At 50.5% G+C, this 24034-nt stretch overlaps 1 protein-coding gene and 1 pseudogene across 1 annotated transcript; one reads left to right on the top strand and one right to left on the bottom strand.

Annotated features, from left to right (window-relative positions):
• Positions 1 to 1495: 1495 nt before the first annotated feature.
• TSKU (tsukushi, small leucine rich proteoglycan) lies at positions 1496 to 15819 on the bottom strand. The gene is made up of 2 exons (XM_019649447.1): positions 15712 to 15819; positions 1496 to 3987 (listed from the first exon to the last, which is right to left on the bottom strand). The coding sequence occupies exon 2, from the start codon at positions 3977 to 3979 to the stop codon at positions 2906 to 2908; it is 1074 nt and encodes a 357-aa protein (XP_019504992.1). The 5' UTR covers positions 3980 to 3987; positions 15712 to 15819; the 3' UTR covers positions 1496 to 2905.
• A 6509-nt stretch (positions 15820 to 22328) lies between these two features.
• LOC109386315 (60S ribosomal protein L15 pseudogene) lies at positions 22329 to 23821 on the top strand (annotated as a pseudogene).
• Positions 23822 to 24034: the final 213 nt, after the last annotated feature.

Raw genomic sequence — 24034 nt, 5'->3', positions numbered from 1 at the left:
GAAGGGCAGCATGAAAGCAGTCCAGCTAGCAGGTGGGGGCTGGCTGCACCAACTGCGCAGGTCCACTTTGGCCTTGCCTGGGTGACCCCTCTGACCGGAGTGTCTGGTTTTGAGCGAACACGAGGTGGCGCTGCGGGATGAGAGCCTCCGGAGGGGCTGCACGGATGCCGGATTGCGGCGGGGCTTCTGCTTTCCCTAAAACAGGCGGGAGGCCAGGGCTGGGGGTGAGGGGTAATTCCCCATAGGAAAGAGGAACCCACAGTGTGATGGCGTCTGCGCCCGCCCTCTCCCTGCGGCTGTCCCAGGGAAGAGGTGAGTTGTCTTAGGGATCACTCCCCTCCTGCAGAAGCCCCAGCCCCCCCATCCCCTGCCTTTCATACCCTTTGTCCCTAATCTTTAAGACCCCTATGATCCTTGTCCTTCCCCTAAGGACTCCTTCCTCAAGCGTGGTTTCACTGGGTGAAAGTCCCAGGGATCTCTCCACCATCCCTGCCTTTGAAGCCTCTCTCATCCCAGGGAATGTGGGAGTAAAGAACCAGAGGACAGGACTGGGGTCTCACCCTGACCACACCTTCTCCTATGCCTCAGCCCCTTCTCATATTGGCCATGGATGCCAGCCTTGGGCTTTGTTTTTTCGGGGGGCGGGGGGCTGAGCAACAAGCTGGGCAAAGCTCCGACCCACACCTGTGGCCTGAATGTCCTGGGTTCTTTGCCATTGCTCATCTACCACCCCTCCCAAGTGCCAGCCCCTTCTGTCCAGGCACACCTGTTCTTCTCAGCTGCGTGGTTGAACTTCCTCCAGGAAGCCTTCCTAACCCTACCACAGGCTCTCACAGCTCCCTGTGCTGTTTAGTCACATGTCCTGTGTGTCCTTCTTCCCCCTCCCACCCCAGGAGCACAAGTTCCCTTAGAGCAGAGATGGGGGTGAACCTGTGGTTGTTGGTGATGATGGCGGTGGATATTCCTGCAGACCTTAGCCAGTTAGAAGAATTTGCTGACAGTAGAGCCACTCAGGTGAGCTGGAAATGAGCTCCCTATCACTGGAAGTATGCAAGTACGAGTTAGGGTACCACAGCAGTCAAAATGCCAAGATAGAAGTACTGTAGGAGCTGAGGAAGGAGGTGGAGAAGGACCTCAGGGAGAAGGTGAGGCAGGAACTGGGTCTATCAGGATGGGAAGCTGAGAGATAGGGATGAGGGCAAGGGCAAGGTCCCAGAGTGACAGCCTGAGCAAAGGCAGAGGCACGCAAGAGCCTGACAAGTTCATGGAGTTGGTGCAGCAGGGAGAGGAGACAGGAAGGTGGATGGGGTACAAGCTGCTTTGAGAGGTGCAACCCACCCCCGAAGAACTCCCCCGTCCATGTCACCTCACTTCCCCATCCTGAGAGGTTATTAGGCTTTTCAGGGAGAACACACTGCCCAAGGCCGGGCTGGTCCGGATTCATCCTTGTGACCCCAGGGCCCTGCCCAGGGAATGTCAGTGGACACTGGCCGAGTGATAGAAAAAGGGACTCTTTATGTTTATTAAACCAAGGACCAGCTAGGTATTGGGTGGGCTCGTGGTGGACAGAGCTTTCATTGTCCTGTGGGCATCTCTGTGGGACCAGCTTCCTGGTGCTCACATCGCCACTTGACAGCTGGCTTCCACCCAACACCTCCTCCCCCACACACATCTCCAGGACACACTATTACAAAAGTGAGCAAATGCAACTTTTTTTTCTTCTCTTACAAATGACACTTTTCCATCCCCTGCCAGCAGGGGTGGGGGGCTGGTTGAAAGTGACAGTCCATTAAAAAGGCAACAACTTGTATAATATAAAAAGAGGACTAAGGAAAGAGCCCATGGCTGGGAGGCCGAGATGCCATGCTGGTGGGAGAGCATCAACTTGGATGGGAGCTGCCTGCCTCATCTGCTGTGTTCTCAGTTGGGTGAGACAGGCCGTGTGGGCTGTCTGGATTCAGCGCCAGTGGAGGCTCCAGGACTACATCAACATCTTGGGGGAGCATCAGAGGCAGTGCCTCAAGAATCAGTGGGTGCATTTCCAGTCCTGATGCTGGGGGACCCCACCCCTGAGTGGGAAACTGGCAAGGCTGGACTGGCATGCCGGAAGCTTCCAGAGGCTGAGAGATGAAGTGACTTAGCCTGTGCCACACAATTGGTCACTGGGCCCAGTCCCACCTCTGAGGACCTTGCCTGTTCTCCTGGGGATCACGGAGAAAGGACACAAATGGCAGCAAGAGGGAGCCCAGATGGGGAGGGAGGGCACGATTTAGAGAAGACAGCAAAGTGCAAAGGGGCCCAGCCGGGAGGCAGGACACTGGGTCAGGTCATGACTCCACTTGCAGTACATCAGATCAGCAATTTTCCTTCTCGAGGCCTCAGTTCCCTCATTTGTCACATGGAGGTGGACTTGATTTTTTTTCCCAGTCTTCTCTATAACTAAAGTTCTACCCAAGGTTTTAGGGGAAGAGAAAAGGAGAAAATGGGCCTCATGTGCCCAGAGCAAAAGAAACTCATGCCCCTGAGTGACTGGACCATGGGCCCAAGGGGGCGCTCAGCCATGGACCTGACCTCGACCCTCCTCCTGTCATGGTCAGGTTGGCCCAGGCCTGAGGGAAGGCACTTTGGGGTCAAGTGGGGACGAACAGCAGGGGACTGCTGTCTGGTTTGGCATTGGAGGCCCTCTGCTTATGGTTTGGTGGCAACACAAAGGGACAAGACTTTGCTCCTGGGTGTTGGTCCCAGGTCCAAAGCCTCTTCCCAGGTCCACAGCTGTCTTTTGGTGATGTTGCCACATAGGTCTGCAGAGTTCCTATGGGCATTGGCACATTAAAATATAAATTACCCAGGACTTGAGTCAGCCCAGGGCAGCAGTCTGTTATGTGGCCCCAGGCCATACCATTTGTCACAAGGTATGGGGGTCCCTGGCAGCCTGTTCCTGGGTGTCTATGCAGTGCAGGGCCACCTTGGGGGTGGAGTTAGGCTGCCGGGGGTAGGCACCTTCCCGTACCAGGCGCCGGCACCACACACCCTGGCCCACATTGACACTCTGCAGTGCTGGGAGGTGGGGGAGCAAGGTCTCAGGCAGGGGCACCAGGCCTGTGCCCGACAGGTCCAGCTCCTGCAGGGAGCTCAGGCCTGAGAACACTTCCGCTCCTGCCCACTTGAGCTTGGGGTTGCCTGACAGGTCCAGGACCTGCAGGCTCTGCAGCTCACGGAAACCATAGGGCTCCAGTTGGGGGAGACCCTGCAGGCTGCCCAGCGACAGGTGTGTCAGGCCCACCAGCCCTGTGAAGGCACCTGGGCCGATGGCAGCCAGAGGGTTCCCATCCAGGCTCAGGTAGCGCAGAGGCAAGTCCCGGAGGTCAGGAACGGTGCGGAGCCGATTCCAGGCCAGGTTCAGGCTCTGAATGGTGGGCATGAGCAGGCCGGCCCTTGCAGGGTGGGGCACGAGGCGGTGGATGAGGTTGTGGGAGAGGTCCACGTGCAGTGCCCTGCCCTGGCTGTGAGTAGTGAAGGCAGACACTGGGACCTCCTGGAGCCGGTTGTGGCTGAGGTTCACGTCACTCAGAGGTGAGCTGGCGAAGCTCTCGGCTGGCAGGGCTGCCAGGCCATTGTGGCTGAGGTCAAGGGACTCCAGGTAGCGAAGGCGGGAAAAGGCAGTGGGCGAGATGCTGGTGAGCAGGTTGTGGCTGAGATCGAGGCCAGCCAGCGTGGTATAGCCCGGCCCTGCCAACACTGACTCATTCACGGTCTCCAGTCGGTTTGAGGACAGGTCCAGGTGGGCTGTGTCCAGAGGGATGGGCACGGGCACGATGTGAGGACCCAGGTCGCTGCAATCCACTCGTGTCAGGCTGAAGCTATCAAAGAGGCCGAAGGTCTCCTCCTCACACTGGCATCCCGGGAAACATGGCCGGGTCGTCTGGACCCCGCACACGGCCAGCAATAGCAGTGGAGGCAGCAGCAGAGGCCGCGGCATGGTGGGGGCTAGAAAGAGAGCCGTAGGTGAGGGTTGGCAGTAGGTACCCCATACCAGATGGTTCTAACCCCACCCCATAAGACATCAACCATTGTATCTAGGCATAGCTGAGAGTTGCCACCTGCACACTGTCCTCCCAGGATGCTTTCCCTGAATATATGTTCCTCATATAATTTCTCATCCTTGGTGTCTCTCTGGCCTCAGACTCCCAATCTGTTTGGTAAAGGAGGTTAGGCCAGATTGGTGAATTTTAAACTGGAAGCAGAACTCTTTCATAAATAAGATTAGCAGATGACAGTGGGCCTGTTCTGGCTGAAGTGAGGGTGGGGACCTGGAGCCTTCCATGTCAGCTCACCATCTCTGCCATAGGACATTAAGGAACCCAGCTGGAAACCCACTGGACTAGATGGGTCTTTGGCTGGCCTCTCCAGCTCTGATGATCTAGGACCATGGGCTGGTCTTAACCCAGGCCCTATGGGTAGCGGGTGGGGCTCACAGCTTAGAGGTCAGGGTCAGGGTGCTCCATTGACCTCTGCCGAGCATGTGCCATGTGCCAGAAGCTGAGCAAGCTGCCCCACCGCACGGTCTCACTTGACCCTCAGAACCACAAAAATCACAATACAGCAATTTCTGTCACCACTTCACAAAGAGGCAACTGAGACTTAGAGAGGTTCAGAAACTTACGTACTACCACACGTAAATGGAAAGGGAACTAGACAGAGCACAGAGAAAGCATGGCTCACACTGTCATGGCTGGGCAGTGGCTGAGCCATTCCTGAGACACGCACTCTGGCCTCCCAGGCCGGTCTTTTCCTGCAAGGACTGGCCCCACCTCTTTTTGGGCGACAATGTCTGAGTCCACAGCCCTAAACCCCCTCACCTGGCCTGTCCTCCAGAGGCAGGATCCTTCATTCCAATTGGAGACCCTATGTCTAGACTTCCAGATGGGCTCTGGGGACGCCTGTACCACCCCCTTCTCCCTTGCCCTGCCCCTACCCACTGCTGATACAGTTATTACTCCTCTTTGGCTCTTCCTTTGGCCTAGGGCAGACAGCTGGGCTGGTTCTCCAATATACAGATGAAGAAATAGAGGCTCAAAGAGGAAAAGGGTTTCCCCCCAAAGTCATAAAAAGCTGGGCAGGGCTAGAACCCAGGCTTGCTCAAGGCCAATCCCTCTATTTTCATCTGCTGCCTCCAGCAGGAACAGCAGGGCAGCCAGTGGAGAGACTGGATCCAACAGGGATTTTTCCCACTGACACATGCTATGACACAGCAGCGTCCCTTCCTTTGGCCTCAGTTTCCCTCCCTGTACAAATTATCACAGGTAGCTGCCACGGATGCCAGGCACGACATGTATGTTGTCACATTCAGTCCTCACATCCACGCACATCTGTCCGACTCCAAGCCTCACTCCAGCAGGTCTCTTCATCTACAGTGGCCCTGCTCTGCCCCAATGCCCTGTCTCCCCCTCCCCAACCCATCCCTCTCATTGGCCTTCAGGGAGAGATGGCTCAGGAACCTGCCCCCCTTCTAGACTGGGGTGGGTGGGGAGGGAGGCGGGATAGTATTACCAATTCCTCCATGAAACTTTAAAGGGGTTGCCACTTGATCCACACTTGACTCTGCCTGGGGGCAGAAGGAAGTGGGGCTCTTTTCCCCACCCCCTTCTGGGGGCCCTTCCTCTCCCGCCCCTTTCTTTTGTAGAGTCCAGTTTGAGGATTAAACCCAGCCCAGGTGCATCCTGGGCTTGGTCCCAAATGAGGCAGAACAGAGTGTTCCCAGGTCTGGAACCAGAAGGAAAATATTAAATTGCTTCAGGCCCCTTTTTGTTCCCCAGGGTGAGCTTCTCACCGCAAAGGGTTCATTACCATTCAGGGCCCCACCTTCCCTGCTAAGCCTTCCTGGGTTAAGCAAACACCACCCATACAAAAAAAGGCCCCCAGGTTACCCTTTGGTTCCCAAAGGTGCTTATACAACATGCCTATTAAATGTCAAATGGCCTCTCATGAGCTGCTGCTTATGTAACCAGGAGCCCAAACACAGCCCAAATGCTACTCCTCCAGAGGGTGCCTCTTGCCACCCCTTTCCAGGCCTCAGCCTTGTCCTCTGAACCACAGGCAGGAAGTCTTGCTCTGCCCTCCTCACATAAGTCAATGGACTCTCACATTTAGTGCAATGCAAACTGCGAAGAGCTGCGCAGGCATGCAGAGTGGTCATCACGGGGCCACTGCAGGTGTAGAATTGAGGCAATGGTCGGGACAGCTGGTATAAAGGGAACAAGGGCGTACAATGAGACCCAGCTGCATAACGTGACTGAACGCTCCCCAGGGTACCCTGGAGAGGTTCTTGCTCAGCCCTGCACAATGGACAGGTTTCCCGGGGCCCCCATTCTGTGTCAGGCCTGGACATCCACATGGAAAGTGCTGATGGTGACAATCAGCGCCCGTCCTCACTATGTGCTAGCACTCTTATGTTCCCTCATACAATCTTCAATCACCCAAGGAGGTCAGCAGCCTTATGTCTATTTTAGAGCAGAGAAAACAGGATGAGAAAAGGAAGGTGGCAGAGCCGGGAACTGAACTCACGCCTTTGAAGTTTGTAATTGGTCTGGCTCCAGAGGAATGTATACTTGTGTGTGATGCTGGGGAAAGAAGAGCTAAGTGTCCAGAGCCCTGGGCCCGCTGTCACTGACTGCTGTGGTGAGGTAGGTGCCAAGAGATTTTTTTATTTTATTATTTTTTTTTGCTGAGCCATCCTACCACCTGTTGGCAGCTCAGCTCCGGCCGGGAATCGAACCAGGATCTTGTTGCTCAGACCTCGTACTCTTGAGTGAGCTCTTAACCAACTGAGTCACGCGGCTGACCCAGTGCCAAGCTTTTTTAGTACATAATGGCTCCAGGGCTTTCCTGAGGTCACAGCAGAGCCCAGAGGCCTCTCAGGGGTGTCCCATGCTGTGGGGAGAAAGGAGAAACCCCTGAGCAGCCTCACAACCTTGGATCCAGAAGGGGGCAAAGGCGGAGGTGTGTGCTAGTGGTCTTTGAGAGTCAGCGCCCCTGTTCTGCTCAGAGGAAATGTCTCCTTTGGGGTAACATAAGGAAGGGTACCTCTGTGTGAGTATCTCAAGAGATGCTAGGGTCTGGCACTGCTGTTACAAGTCCCTTAGCAAAAGGCTCAGGAGCAAAGGATGAGGCCAGAGTTTCCACAGGAGGGGACTGAGGGAAGATAAGGAAAGTTCCTGGAGGCCCTAGAACTTTAGAGTTAAAAAAGGCCTTTATTCATTTGATGCTGGGAGGGCCCAGAGCCAGTCATGCAATCCCTTATTTGAGTGATGAAGAGAGTGTGCAGTGACTTGTCTGGGGGTCCCCAGTGAGGTACGGTGGCCAATGCTCAGGCTTGGCCTCCTGACTCCAGGCTCAGGGCTTCCTCAGCCCCTCAAGATGGTTGTTGACTTTCCCAAGGATCTCAGGGAGTCAATAAAAATAACACACAGAAGAGTTTGCAACCTCATGGAGAGGGCTGATGCCATAATGCTAGGTATCATAAAGATAAATTGCATGTCTAAGAAAACTATAACTATGCATAAAAAAAACCCCAAAAAACTAAATCCTAATTTTGGAAAGTCTACAAGAAACTATATCAATACAACAGTGGCTTTTCTTTAAATGGTAGAACTCTGAGTGAATTAAATGTCTTAATCTCTCCCCCCATGTCCTTATACTAAATAAATACACATACACACACACACACACACACACACACACACACACACACAGTAACAAAGACTGCTAATAGGACTGCCTCATGGCCATCTCTGCTTTCTCTGATCTTTGCTAGCCACAATCTCTGAGTCTGTCTCTTTATCTGTAAAATGGGATATTAATAGCCACCTCACAGGACTGTCATGACGATGAAACAAAATGGTGGAAGTAAAGCACCTGGCAGGGCTCCCAGCACATGGGAAGGGCATAGTGTGGGCTGCCCTGCCTTCCTCCACAGACAGGGAGCTGGCGGGGTGGGGATCAGTGGGAGGGCCTGACCCCATCTTCCTCCTCTTTCCTTTAGTAAACAAATACGTCAAAGCTCTTATCAGAGCGTTCCTGGAGAACAGTTCTTTCCATGGAGGCCATACTGTGCTATTTCTCAACAGGGCTGCTAGATCTGAGAAGGAATGAGCAATGTGAACTCCTCTGCACAAAAACCACCAGCAGGCCAGCCGAGTGGCTCAGTTGGTTAAGAGCTCGCTCAAGAGTTTGAGCTCTGAGCAACAGCGGTTCGAGTCCCGGCCCGAGCTGAGCTGCCAACAGGTGGCAGGATGGCTCAGCTAAAAACAAACAAACAAACAAACAAACAAACCCACCAGCCTCAGCTCTGTGGAGAAGAAAGGCCTTCACAGGAAGCCAAAAGACCTTGGACACCACCTTGCAGTGTGAACCAGGAAAGTTGCTTCACCTCTCTGGACCAGTTCCTTTAACTGTGAATCTGGGATGGTAATGAGGGTCCCATTGGCCTCAGAGAGAATAGCTGTGAACACTCCTTATAGAGAAATAAGGCCCCAATAGATAGAAGCCACATCATGGAAAGACTGTGCATTTTCATTCTACCTACACCCATACCCACTGCAGACATAATCACAGCACCGCTTCCTGGGGAGTCTGCACAGGACCTCAGAGCTCTTCTCAACACGGTACTCTAAAGAGTCTCTACGCATTGATCAGGGTTGGCCCTTGAGATGAAAACTGTCATTCTGGGATCAATTCTCTGATTCGAGGGAGCTAAAACACCGGGAACAGGAGTCACCTGCTAAACTGGGCGACGTTGGGAAGTGACTTCCTCTCTCTCAGCCCGTTTCCTCGTCTAAAATGGAGACAACCATCCCTTCCTCAAGCGGTTGCTGTGAGGACTAGAGGTCGGTCACAGTGCCAGGACACTGACAGATGTGTAGTTGATGGGTGCTTGTGTCTCTCCTAGGCTATCTGGTAGAAGGAGTTCCCCTAGAGAAGGTACCCCAGAACCTCCACCTCCTTCACCACTCTCCGGGGGGGGGGCCGAAGGGAAGGCAACCAGCCAACTGTGCGTGGTGATAAGGCAGGTCCTAGAGGACAGTCAGGAGCCTTGCTGTTCACATGGCCTGTTCACCTCTTTGGACAAGTCCCCTCCCCTCACTGAGCCTCAGTATACCCAGCTCCACAACAAGAAATTTAGTCTAAACAATTCAGCTCCAACGTTTCAGGATTTCAAAATTTAACAAAAGTATTACAAAATCTCTACTAAGCACAAGGTACTGTGTGAGGTTTATGTTGGGGTGGAGGAAACCAGGGTCCCTGTCCTCACAGGCTAATAGACCAGTAGTGGGGACAGAACATCAACTCATAAGATCAGTAACACCTGCCTTGGATCCAGGCAACTGGGACTCTAGTCCCAAGTCTGCCACTGTCTAGGTGACATTTGCAGTCTTCTTTATTTTTTTGAACCTCGGTTTTCTCATCTGTGTAATAGTACTAACGGCCTCCCTCTGGGACCTGTGATCTGCCCTCTGGAGAAAGGGAAAGGCAAACAGGTGGCCACCATGGAAGTCTGAGGGAAGAAGGAATCTTTGGCCTTTGATACATCCCCTCTTCTCCAAATCCTGACCTGCAGATAAAAAAGATCCCCTGATGAGCGAGGCTACAGAACGCAGGGGATGAGGCTTAGAAACTGTACTTGCCCTTGGTTTGGGTGACCAAGCATAAGGTCCTCTGGGCAGGGGCCAGGAGCATTCCTTGTTGGGCCCACTGTGGCTCTAAGGAAAGTTTGCTGATGGCCTATGAGATCAAAAAAGTAAATGGTGTGGCCCTCATAGGCTCCAGGCAGGTCTCCCCATTGTGAGACTCCAGGCCCTGCTAGAGAGCCTCTAAAACAGCTTTGGCGACATCACTCCCCATCTCAAACACCTCTTCCCTTCTATTTTTACCAAAAGAAATCAAGTTCTCTCTCACGTAGAGACATCTGCAAATTGTCTCCACCTTCCTCCCTCCCCTAACTGGGCTCCCCATCTTGATTTGAACTTAAGGTGATGGTGACAGCCTCTGAACAACTCTCAGCCTCTGCTCACACTTCCCCAAAATCAGAGAATTCCAGGGTTGGGAAGCTGGAAGGCCCCTGGGAGAGCATGGTAACTGAGGCCCAGAGAGGGGCAGTGACAAGGAAAGGGCAGAGCAGGCCCCAGGTCCTGGGTCCCGGATGCCTCACATTGCTGCCAGCACCACTTGCACCCACCCAGCCTGCCCTGCCCCGCCTGTAGAACAAAACCCAGTCTATCCACTCAGGTTTCTGGGCCTTCTTCCCTTCTTTGCTCCCTGGGCCTGTCACACCACACTTTGGGCACACCTCCTCAGATACACACTGAGTAAGTTCTCTGCCATTAGTTATTTACCTGCCTGCTTCATTATGTGAAGTATGAGCAACTTGGGGCAGTGACCCTGTCCTCTCTACCTGTTCATCCCTTCCTTCACCTGAGGCAAGAGCCAGGCCTGGCGTGCAACACTGCTGGATAAACAAGGAGTCCAGCAGTTAAGAGTCAACCGCTCCACTCAGACCTGCTGTGAATTCAGTGCTATACAGACTAGCCTCAGGCAAGTTTCAACCTGTTGAATATCAGTGTTCTCAGTAGTGATAACATAGGGTTGGCTAAAGTATTAAGTGACAGCCTGTAAAGCTTTCAGCTCACTACCACAGGTGAAGCGCTCAGTGCATGGTAGACAGTGATGGTGATATTTATTAAACTTCCTGAAGGCAACAACAGTGTCATTTTATGTTCCTCCCTACCCAAGTACACAGTGCCAGGCACCCGGCAGGTCTGTGGCTGTTGTGTCAACATTCTCCAGTCACTGTGCTGGTGTTTGCTGGCAAGGCCCCAAACTGCCTCTCCTCTGAGGATACCTCTCTGGGGTTAGGGGTTCTGGCTCGCCTCCCACCCCCGGACCCAGCTGCCTGCCTTGGGTGCTGCGACACAGCACCTCTGGCCCATAGATTTGCCAGCTCCTCACCACAGCTTCAAGAGGGAGCCCCTGGCACAGGAACAAGGCGGGTGGGGAGCTGAGCCTCGGGCTAGACCAGGGCCCCAACACCCACCTGAAACGGGCCTTTGCTTCTAGCAGCTGCTCCTCAATGCTTAGCTGCCTCCCACCACCCTGCTCCCTTCCTCATGAGCTCACTCAAACTGATACCAATGAAATCCCTAGGTGGAGGGAGATTCCATTAACATCTTAACCCCAACCACTTAGTCGGCTCTGGAAACAGCAAGGCAAAAAGAATTTCAGGGCCAACTCCTGGAGCCTCAAGGGCTGGCTCTCCCAACGTAACTGTTAATGGCACACATCTGTACAAACATGTCAGCTCACCACGCACTTCTACACCAACTCATTTCTGCCTCACCGTGGGGATTACTGTCCCTATTTTGCAGACAAGGAGACTGACATTATTCAGCTGTGTAGTAAAGGAACCAGGTCTCAATCCCAGAGGTCTGGGCTCCGGATCCAGTGTTGCTTATACCACTGTACCTCAGTGTACAAATGAGCCCATGTGGATGATGGCTAATTGATTGTGCTAGATTATAATTATGTCTGTTCTCCTGTGGGCAAGGATGAGGTTAGATTCATTTTTATGTCCTGGGAGCTGAGCACTGGGCCTGGCACACAGTAGGTACTACAGGAAGATATATCAGGCATTTAGAATACGACCACCTTACCCAAGGACACGCAGCCTTTCCAGTGCCTCCCCAACTATTATCTGTTCAGTCACCCTGCAAGGTCAGCAGGTCAGATGGCATCCTACCTATATAATATTTTACAGCTGCATAAAGAGACACAGGGAGGTTCAGCGACCTGTGTAGAGTCACACAGCCATGGAAGCCAGGGGCTGGACTCAGGATCTGGATAATGTGACATCCAGTGCCCGGCCTCCTCCCTGACATCATCCCTGGTGCAGATGGGCCATGGGGGCCAATAAAACCCCAGGAAGATAATCTACAGGGAAACAGGCAAGGCTCCCAATACTACTTTCTCCTTCCAGCGTATCTTCTTCCTGAAGCTTTTCAAGTTCCCTTCGGTCTGAGGAAACATGTGTGGACACATGGGGAGGCAGTCTGGGGCACAGAAAATAGGTTTTGCAGCCAGGCAGAAAGGGTTCCAAGCCCACAGTGCCTCACCCACCATGAGGCTTGCGTGTGCCCTCTCCCCTGAGTCTGAGTCTTTATCTGTGATGTGGCAGGACTCCTAGCACTCCTCCCAGCAAGTCACTGGGACGATAACATGAGAAAGAGTGAAGACTCAGCCTCAGGCCTGGCACACATTGGCGCTCACTGCATGTTGGTTCTTGCCCCCTAATGGGTGATGTCAGGGGCCTGGAAAGAAAAAGGAGCTGAGACACCAGCAGATCCAAAGGCCTGGCAGGGGCAGAGGATAAAGAATCTAAAATGCATCCCCTGAGGTCTCCATCCAGGGCCCCCCTGGTGCTATAAGTGCTGACTGGGATGTACCAGGAATTTGGGATGAGGGTTTGGAAAGTCACAGAGGCCAAAGCAGGCTGAAGTAGTGTCCCCTGTGATAGAATGAGGACAGAATGAGAATCAGCAGCTACCCCTGGGTGGATGGGTCACTGTCTTCCCCCTCCTTCACCCCCTAAGCTGGGCAGTCAACCCCCTGCCCAAGTTGGGCTCAGAAGGCCTCCTGGCCTGGACTGTTGCAACAGCCTTCCTGGTTACCTGACTCCAATGGCCAGCCTTGCTGGGTGCCGAAGTACAATCTCAACAGAAGATGAGACCCCACCACTGCTCTCTGTTTAAAACCCACCACATAAAGACAGTTTGCCCGTCTAGAGGTCTATCTTGCTCTGAGGTCCCTACGCCTTTGCACAGGCTGTTCCCTCTGATGAAGATGACAGAGATGGCCTCTCACTCATTCAATTCCAAAGCCAACTCCTCTGTGAGGCCTTCCCAGTCTAACCTGACCCTCATCTGGCAAAAGCTTACCCTCCCCTTGAGCCTCTGTGGCCCCTGGGCTGTCCCCTTCAAGGTAAATCACACTTTGTGGTCTGTGGCTATCTCCAAAGCTGACTGTCCAGCTCCTCTCCTATGTGGGGCCTGGCCATGTGAAGGGGGATAAATCACATGAATGAAATGCCCTGCTCAGAAAGCTTCTCTCTGCTTGGAGAGGGTAACAATCGGTCCAAGCTTGCAGGATACTAAGGGCTTTGCCAGGTGGTGAAAGCAGGTGTTGGACCATAGTAGATGCTATCTCTGCCCTCCACTGTCAGTGCAACCCAAGAAATGTCTGCACAATGTAACACAGACTACACACTTCTTCTCGTTTTCTTAGCTCATGTAATTAATTATCCTAGTGAACATTCACAACAGATCAATGAGACAGGAATTCCTGGCCTCATTTGAAGGATGAGGAGACTGAGAGTCAGAGAGGTCAAGTTACTTGCCCAAGGCCACAGTGCTAGGAAACAATGGAGTAGGAATAAACTTCAGGTCCTTCAGATTCTAAAAGGCTGGAGTACACACCCACCTCCAGATTGGTCTCCCAGTCTCCAGCACCATCCACAAGCCAGAGGAAGACTTCTTAAATTATCAATCTCATACTGTCATGTCTGTTTAAATCCTCCAGCAGCTCTCTACTACCTACAGGTTCAAATACCAGCTCCTAGGCCTGGCATTCAAGGTCTTCATATTTGCCCCCTATCATCCCACTCAGCCTCAAGCTGAATTCTAATACCCCCACTCCCCATCTGATGGTCCACAATGCCAACCACTTCTGGGCTGTTATCAGAACACATACAGCCATGCAATGCTGTTCCCTCTGTGGGAGACACTTTCTGTCTCCAGAGGGTATTCACCTGATTTCTCCAGGCTGTTGCATTCCAGCCTTCCCTTCCTGGACTGCAGGGGCTCCTGGCCCACCTCACTTCATCCCTCCCTAACTTCAAAGCCAACTCCCACCTCCCCCCACCTCCCTTTAAAAGAGCAAATTAGTATCTGGGAATTGGTCACATCAGAATGGAGGTGTGTGTGAATTATCAAAGTTTGTAGGTTCTGGGGTCTCAACCAGTCAGCCAGAACAGGAATGGAGAGAGGCTTTCCAGAGGGGAAACGGAGGCCCGGAGAGGGAAAGAAAAGTGCCCACAGTGGCCTCCTTCCCAGGTGAATGGCTTGTGCACCTCCTTCCAGTCTGTAGCATCTGGCAAAATTCTAGGTCTAAGACTGGGGCAAGGTGATAGCGAGGGGTGGGAAAAGTGGATTATCTTTGCAACTCAGTATCAAAAGCCCAGCCGGCTCCCGCCGCCAGAGCCTTCCCTCTCGGGTCAGGGGTGGGTTCTGCAAGCCTGGACTTCTAGGAAGGGTAGGTAGAGCAGGCAGGGAGGACGAATCGGAAAGGTTCCTGAGTCACATCGCCTGGGCCAAGCGTGGGCGGGCACTGCTCTCAGGCCGGCTCTTGAAAGCGGCACAGGTGATCCCCACCGCACGTTAGGCGCCGCGAGGGAGTTCTCAGCCCCATTCATAACAGGCTGAGCCACTTGCCCAGTGCTGTGCTGTGGGCCAGTGGCTGGCCCATTCGTAACCAGTATGTGCAAGGTCCCTATTCTCCGCAGTCCAGCTGGGGTTCCTGGGGCCAAAGCCGCGGACAGGCCCGGATCCCTAAGAACCGTCGCTTTCTCACCTATGGGATCAGAGGGCTGGTCCCCCCACCCTGGAGGCGGGATGCAAACCGTGAGCGGATCTCAAAGCGGAGCCGAGGCTGGGGCTGGCCTCTCTGCTCAACAGACACGTCTCTCTCGATCACATACACTCTCTCCGAGAAGCGCGGGGTGGGCAGTGCCGGCTCTCCGCTCCTCTCCACTCTCCAGTTCCCGACCGGGGCCCAGGAGCTGCTGCTTTCCCTCTCTCCCCCTAGCTGATTCGGCGCGGTGTCCGGCACGTTCCGCCCGGCCTGACCCAGACCGGTCCCCACGCACTGCCGACACCCCCCCCCGCCCCTTCACGATCCCCCGCCAGCCTTATCCCATCCCCTCACAACTTTAAGGACCCCAGGAGACGAAAGAGGGTAGAGCTGCCAGCACCCCCTGCCCAGGCTGCAGCGGAGAAGGCCGGGCTGCTGCTGGAGGAACCGGGCGAAAAGTTTGAAACCAAGTCGGGGGCCTGAGTGGGCAGCAGGGGAGCGAGGAGTTGGGGCGGTGTCTGGCTCTCGGCGCGCACACACACCACGGACACCCAACCCAGACACGTCGACAGGCACAGAACACGTACGCGGGCACACAACCATGCGCCCACCAACACCCACAACCAAACGCGGGCCCACAAAACGTGGACACCGGCGCGGAACAGCCACGCAAAGCCATGGACACACAAAGGCGCAGGCAGATGTACGTCCCTGGACCCAAATCCACAAAGACCCACAAACGTGAGCTGCACGTGTCCGCACAAAGACCCCAGAGGCTCGGGCCCACGCCCCCGGCCCGAGCCTTTGTCTCCTGGAAGCCCTCTCCCCTAGGTTCGGGCTCCTTACTCCGGCCGAACCCGGGGAGTCCGGGGGCCGCTGCCGATACCCTGGGTTCAGGAAAAGTTGAAAGGCCCCGTCCCCGCCCCTGTGTCCAGCGCCGCCCGCCGGCCGGACAGGGCCGCCAGGCTGGGGTTGGGGGCTTCGGACCTTCGCTCGCAGCGCGGACTCCTGCTCCGCCCGGGGACCCACACCCACCTGGAAGCCTGCGCCGCCGCCGCCTCGGCACGCTCACCCAGGCGGCCCGGCTGCGGGCCCACGGGCCGGCGCTTTTCTCAGTACCGCGCGACCCGCCCCCTGGTCCCCGCCCGACGCCGGGCGAACCCCCCGCCCGCTCGACGCCCGTGGCGGCTTCGCCGGCTGCCCGCAGACTTAGGGAATGTCGCCAAAGTGTCTGCCTTTCCTGGCGCTCTCCCCGCCCCCCACCCGCCCGCAGAGCCCGCGCAGAGCCCGGTTCCACCCTAGGGAGCGTCTCAAAAGTGCGCGTGCAGCTCTCACCCACTCGGCGGGCTCGCTCACAGCTTCCGGCAATCCGGATCCCTGCCCCCTCCCTGGAGCGCCTGAGCAATCTCAGCAGATGGCTACATGGTCGGGAACATCTGGAGGTCGCTGGAGTGCGTGCGTGCGTGTGTGTGTGTGTGTGTGTGTGTGTGTGTGTGTGTGTGTGTGTGTGTGACAGAGGAGAGGAGGAGTTGGTAAGAAAGAGATTGGGTGGGTGAGGCTTTCAACTTCTGGAGTTTATTCCCCCCCTTTTTTTTAACCAGGTGAAAGCGGTCCAAAAGTATTGATAGTTGGTCAAATAGCCGGAGCCTGCAGCTAGGGAGAACAGCCTCGAGCTACATCCATTCTCTTTGGGAGTGTTCTCCCTTGGTGCATCAAGTTTTCACTTGAATAAACCTTTCTCTTTGTAAAACTGTTTCACCTACTCTCTTGATTTCTATCCAGAGAAGGGCAAGGACCCCTACACCCATAATACAGAGACGTTAGTGAGATCAAAATCCCAAGCAGAGAGAGACTAGCTGAAAGATGAACCAGCAGAGAAACAAGAGAGAACTGGATTTGGGCAGAAAAGTTGGCAGGAGTGAAGAGAGAAAGCAACAGACTTATATTTTCTGGAGGGGATCATCGAACTTCTGATTGGGATTCTAAGAAGGGAAACTGTGTGTCTACTCCTCTCTGCAGCCCACCCTCTGTCACCCCTCTTTATGGTGAAAAGGGCAGGAAAGCATAAAAAAAACACTTTAAAATGAGGGGTTGGGGGAGAAATTGCTTGGTGGATGCAGTCCCTACAGGACAGGTGGAGGTGAGACTTTGACTCTTCCAGTCTACAGACAGGAGGAGGGAGAGGCATGGGGTTGGGGGGATGGGTTGTTGAGGGAGGTTTTGGTCTTAAACTCTGGAACTCCCAGGAACTCCCCTGCTGTGCAGAGATTAGACAGTGTTTCCCCTACAGTGGCCCAGGCTTGCACACCCATTACTTTTTTTTTTTAATTACAAGTGTTGCTTGGGCTTGTGTGTTTGTGTCTGCTGTCTGTCTGGGGAAGGAAGGAGACACTAGGGAAATGGGTAGGGAGAAGTAGAAGCAATTACCCCAAGCCTCAAGGCAACAAAATCAAATCTGCCCAGAGAACAAAATGTTCTTGCAAGTCCTCCCCCTGCATTCAAAGTCCCCGTGTGATGACTCCATTCACCTGGGCTGAGACTCGTGGACCCTGCCTGTTGACCCTGCTACTTAGGGAGGTGCAGGGAGAAGGCTGGGAGCCTGGTCTTACCAGTATGGGACCAGGAGAGCTCCCCTTTCTCCTCTCTGCCCATCGTCCTCTCCCAATTAGAATCCCAGTTTACAGAACTGGGAGGCCACCCAGCTGAGACTTCTCATCAAACAGCCTTTGAAATTGTACCATAGACCCCTTTGCATCCAGTCACCTCCTCACAACAAGCTGAACAAATGGGCTGCTGAGAACCAACTCTGCACTCCCTAAGTGTTTGTTCTCTGTACCCTTAGGAGGAGTCAAAGTGCTTCCTGCAACCCTACCCCCCCCCCCGCCCCCCACTGGCCTAGAGGGGAGAGAGACCAGAAAATCAGTAAAAAACAGCATCTAATGAGGGCCCCAAGCTTGGACAGGGGTCAGATGTCAGCCCTGCTACTTACCAGCTGAGGGTAATCATAGAGAAGTTACCTAACCTAAGAGATTGTTGTAAGGAGTAAACAAAGTAACTTGGTGAAGCATTACTCTAGCTCACAGGAAGCGCCACTGTGTGTTGTTATTGCCATTATTATTATCCAAAGAGGTCTCCTGTCAGGCATGGGGTAGAATCTGGAAAGCCCAGCAAGCTTGGGAGGGGAGGAGACTGGGGAATGGTCACCTGACTCTATCCAGTCTATCCCATTTGCCTGTGCCTCCTCCCCTCTTGTAGGGGAAAGGCTTTCTTTCAAAAGAACCCCCTTTGGCCCTGGCCTAGAGATTTTCAGCTCCTCCCTTGATGTGGAGCTAGGTTTACCTCAGCATCTGAGAAATGGAGATGAATACTTCACATCCCCTAGGGAATCGGGATGCTAACTCCACTGCCCCTTTTATGCAGGATCAGGCCACCTGGGCTGTAGACTCCAGGTCCCTCCAAAGGGCCTCTCACTTGCCATAAGCATGACAAACAACAACCCTTCATACTTGGGTTGGTGGCTGGAGGCAGTTTCTGAGCACCTCTACTTTCATTATATCCCTGATCTGCCCTAACTGGAAGGTAGCCTCCAGGAACATGACAAGGATACCCTCTCTCACCTTTGTTATTCATCATAGTACTGGAAGTCCTAGCCAGCCTAGACTGGAAGTCAATCAAGCAAGAGAAAGAAATAAAAGGCCTCCAAATTGGGAATGAAGAAGTCAAACTGTCACTTTTTGCAGATGACATGATTCTTTATATAAAAAACCCTGAAGACTCCACCAAAAAACTATTAGAAATAATAAGCAAATGCAGTAAAGTTGCAGGATATAAAATCAATGCACAAAAATTTATTACATTCCTATATACTAACAATGAAATTTCAGAAAAAGATGAAAAAACATTCCTTTTGCAATTGCAACAAAAAGAATAAAATATCTAGGGATAAACTTAACAAAGGATGTGAAGGAACTATACACTGAAAACTATAATATAAGATATTATTAAAAGAAACTGAAGAAGATGCAAAGAAATGCAAAGATATTCTGTGTTCATGGATTGGATGAATCAACATAGTTAAAATGTCCATATTACCCAAAGCAATATACAGATTTAATTCAATCCCCATCAAAATCCCAATGGCATTTTTTAAAAAGAAATAGAACAAAAAAATCATCAGATTTGTGTGGAATCACAAAAGACTATGAACAGTCAAAGCAATCCTGAAAAAAAATAACAAGGCCCAAAGTATCACACTCCCTGACTTCAAACTATACTAAAAAGCAACAATAATCAAAGCAGCATAGTATTGACAGAAACACAGATATACAGACCAATAAAACAGAATTGAGAACCCAGAAATAAACCCACATATATACGGGCAAATAATTTTTTACAAAGGAGTCAAAAAACATAAAATGGATAAAAGAAAGCCTCTTCAGTAAATGATGCTGAGAAAATTGAAAAGCCACAAGCAAAAGAATGAAACTAGACTGCTATTTTTCACTGTACACAAAAATTAATTCAAAATGGATCAAATACCTAAATATAAGGCTTGAAATAATAAACTGCATAGAAGAAAATATAGGTACTGAACTTATGTACCTTAAGTTCAGAGAGGATTTTATAAATTTGACCCCAAAGGCAAAGGAAGTAAAAGCAAAAATAAATGAATGGAATTATATCAAACTAAAAAGTTCTGCACAGAAAAAGAAACCATCAACAAAACAAAGAAGCAACCAACCAAATGGGAGAAGATATTTACAAACAACACCTCCAGTGAGGGGCTAATATCCAAAATATATAAAGAATTCATACAACTCAACACAACAAAAAACAAACAATTCAATTAAAAAAGGAGTAGAGGACCTGAACAGGCACTTCTCCCAAGAAGACATATAAACAGCCAACAGATATATGAGAAAATGCTCAACTTCACCAATTATTAGGAAAATGCAAATCAAAACCACAATGAGATACCACCTTACACCTGTTAGAATGGCTATCATCAACAAGACAAATAATAATAAGTCTTGGGGAGGTTGTGGGTGAAAAGGAACCCTCATACGCTGCTGGTAGAAATGTAAATTGATACAGCCACTATGGAAAACAGTATGAAGGTTGCTCAAAAAATTAAGAATAGAATTACTATATAACCCAGCAATCCCTCTTTTGAGTATTAACCCCCCAAATTTGAAAACATTTATCTGCAAAGATATATGTGCCCCTATGTTCATTGGAGCATTATTTACCGTGCCCAAGACATGGACACAAACAAAGTGTCCTTTGATAGATGATTGGAGGTAGGGGCATGGTTGATGGGGGTAAACAGGATCAAATACATGGCAATGGAAGGAGAACTGACTCTGGGTGGTGAACACACAATGTGATATATAGATGATGTATTACAGAAACGTGCACTTGAAACTTACGTAACTTTACTACCCATTGTCACCCTGATAAACTTTAATTAAAAAAAAAAGATGATTGGATAAAGAAGATGTGATGCATATATACAATGGAATGCTACTCAGACATAAGAAAAGATGAAATATTGCGATTTGTGACAACATGGGTAGAGCTTGAGATTATCATGCTAAGTGAAATAAGTCAGATGGAAAAGGACAAGAACCACATGATTTTACTCATCTGTGGGATATAAAACTGAAAGCAATAAATGAACAAGACAAACAAACAAAAACTCATAGACACAGGCAACAGTTTAGTGGTTACCAGAGGGTAAGGGAGAAGAGGGGGAGGTAGAAAAGGGTAAAGGGGGTCAAATATATGGTGATGGAAGGAGATTCGACTTTGGGTGGTGACTACACAATGCAATATATAGATGAGGTATTATAGAATTCTACACTTGAAACCTATATAATTTTATTAACCAATGTCACCCCAATAAATTTAATAAAAAGTGACCTTTCTAAACTGCAAAGCTGCAAAATGGACCACTACATGTGCCTGCTTAAAACCTTTCAATGGCAAAATTCAAATTTCTTGGCTTGGCATTCAAGGCCCATGTGATATGCCCCCTTCACCCTGAGGGGACCAAGAGTGTTGCCTTTTGGGATAATGATTTTAAGCTGCTTATTAAGAAACAAAAGACTCAGAAAGAATCTTTGACCCTCCCTCTTTTCCTGCCCAAGAGATTCAGACAGAAAAACTTGCTTCAGGAAATCTTAGGATGTTCATCTTAGCATAATTTTAATTAAGCATGGTAATTAGGAGGGCTTCAGACAGGGGTCTGTTAGCTAGATACCCTGTGTCTCATTGTTTCTGAGTTGTCTAGCAAGAATTTGCCTGCCATGTGTGTTTCTCTCTTCTGTAACTTCCTATAAATAGCCCATTCTCACTTCTGAAATCTAAGACCCTGTGTCCCCCCACCCCTTTTCTCCTTTGTCCAAAATGTCCTACCATATTTTGCCATGTATAACGCACACTTTTTTGCCCAAAGCTGTGAGGGAAAAATGAGGATGTGCATTATACAAGAGTAGTACTAATTCCATATCTATATAAATGTTTTTAATTCTTTTATTTATGCTTATGAGTTAAAAATGTAACTCCAGAAATGAATAACAATATCCATATGCAAAATAATACCCTGGAATACGATAATCGGTTTTGTTGAATTTACGACAAACTTGCAATGACGACGAAGAGTTCTTGGCCTTCTATGATTCATAAATATGGTAAATTTGTTGTTGATACACAAAATTTCTTGTACCTTGTATCTGTTCTTGTGTTTTCTAATTATTTGTTACATAAAATTTCTTGTACCATAATATGTTTAAAAAATAAATGCTAAAGTTCCTTTATAATACAAAACACAAGTACCTAAATGTAAACGAATAAAAATTTGAATTAAAAAATTAAAACGAAAGATTTTTTTGCCCTGAAAGTTTGGACCAAAAATGTGGATGTGCATTATACATGGCAAAATATGGTATATACCCAAACTGTCATTGTTAATTTGATTATTAATGCAGGTAGAAGAACTTAGAAGATGGGAGGAAAAGTATTAATTTTTTTAGCCCCACAACCCCCACCTCTTCAGCCTCATTCCTGGCCACCCCCTCTTATACATCCCACACTCTAGTCCTCTAGTCACTTGAAACTAGGGAGAGGGAGGGAAGTCTCTGTCCAAATTCCGCCCCCCAGGAAGCCCCCTGCCTGGCAAAGTTGGTCCCTCCTTCTAGTATATTATCACACCCTTTGTACATATGCACTATCACATTCCCCACTCTCTTCATGTTCTTATGGTCATCCTGGCCATTATTGTTGGATACTGTCCAGGTTATTACCTCGTTTAATCCCTACAACAACCATCTTAGATCAATAGTTGTGAGGCCTAGAAAAGGCAAGAGATCTGTCCCAGGTTGCACAGTGTGTTCTCGGCTGAGCCGGAACAACAGGGGTCCAGTGCTCTTTCTGCTGCTTTATAATCAGCACAAGAAGCAGAATGGGGTAGAGAGGCTTTGGAACCTGAGTCCCAGGTGCAAATTATTGCTCTATCCCTGGCTACCTGTGGACTTTGGCCCACTCACTTCCTCCCAGAGCCTCGGTTTCCTGATTTGTAAAATGGGAATAAATAAGAAGCCCCATCTCACAGGAATATAGGAAGGATCAAATGAATTAATACAGGTGCAAATATGTCGTAAGCTGTAGGGTGCTGTGTGTTTTAAATTGATTTTCTTGACCACCATACTGCAACTGAGGGTGATTGGTTGAGGGGGTCTCTTTTCTCTCAGGACTCTCCAGGCTGAAATGAAGGTCAAGGTCACCATCAGTCCCTTTGGCTCCCTTGTTCATTTCCTATGTTTTGAGAAAGCTAAGAGGTCTTTCTTTTTCTTTCCCTTATCATAACTATCAAGTCCTGGCCAGAAAACCCTCTAAATCCAATGTATTTCCAGAAACCCCCAGGTTCTCTGACTGTTTTTCTTGCTGTGATTTTCTTCCCACCTGTCAGAAGATGGCAGATCTAAAGTTAATAGAGCATCAGGACCACATGAGGAAATAACAGAAAAGAACTGAAAGAAAAAGAATGCCTGTCCAACCCCTTCTGATTCTGTAGGTCTGGGTTGACCTGTGGTGCGTTGTGGTTTATAAAACTTGTGGTGATTCTGATGTCAGTACAGGGATTGGGGGACATGGCAGAACACCTTAGGGTTTGCAAAGTCTTTCCCCACTCATTCTAATTTTTAAACCTATGAGCAAACATCTTAGGTAGTCACTTATCACCTCCATTTCACAAATGTGGAAACAGACTCAGAAGTGACTTATCCAGGGTCACACAGCTAGAATTTAAAACTGGCTCTTTGAGGGGGCCGGCCGAGTGGCTCAGTTGGTTAAGAGCTCGCTCAAGAGTTTGAGCTCTGAGCAACAGCGGTTCGATTCCTGGCCTGAGCTGAGCAGCCACTGAGCTGCCAACTGGTGGTAGGATGGCTCAGCTTAAAAATAAATAAAACTGGCTCTTTGAGCCTTTCCATCTAGCCGCAGCCATCAGGTAAGCCAGGATGTAAGCCAAGGTGCTCACAAGTACATCCAGGAGCTATGGAGAGAGAAGCAGTCTCATGTAATGTGGTTTCTTCTCAGGGTACTCTGCTGGCAGTCCTGCCAGCTCTCTGCACTTCACAGGGCCCCCCACCCCACCCGGCCCGATAAAGCATGCAGGCTGGGATACAAGGCCAAGCAAGGTTATGTCATATATTGGATTCGTGTGCACCGTGGTGGGTGGCCACAAACGTGCAGTTCCTAAGGGGGTGATATATGGCAAGCCTGTCCATCACGGCATTAACCAGCTAAAGTTTGCTGGAAACCTTCAGTCTGTTGCCAATGAGTGAGCTGGATGCCACTGTGGGGCTCTGAGAATCCTGAATTCTTACTGGGTTGGTGAAGGTTCCACATACAAATTCTCTGAGGTTACCCTCATTAATCCTTCCATAAAGCTATCAGACGGAATCCTGACACCCAGTGGATCACCAAACCAATCCACAAGCACAGGGAGATGCTAGGGCTGACATCCACAGGCCACAAGAGCCGTGGCCTTGGAAACGGCCACAAGTTCCACCATACTATTATTGGTGGTTCTCGTCACGCAGCTTGGAGAAGGTGCAATACCCTCCAGCTCCACTGTTGCCGCTAATGAGTAATGTTTGCAAAATTCTTACCCAATACACAATTTAGGACAGTCAAAAAAAATAAAAATAAAAATAAAACTGGCTTTTTGATATAACTCCAGCCATTCCTCACAATCCTGTGCATGGGTTTTGCTGGTGTCTCAGCAGTCACTACATGATGAACACTCCTCCCCTCCTGCCAAATCAAATGCTTCCCTAAATATTTCTCTCCCACTCTC

Source organism: Hipposideros armiger, unplaced genomic scaffold (assembly GCF_001890085.2).
Source record: "Hipposideros armiger isolate ML-2016 unplaced genomic scaffold, ASM189008v1 scaffold_132, whole genome shotgun sequence".
NCBI lineage: Eukaryota > Metazoa > Chordata > Mammalia > Chiroptera > Hipposideridae > Hipposideros > Hipposideros armiger.
This window is presented reverse-complemented; position numbering and strand designations above follow the sequence as displayed.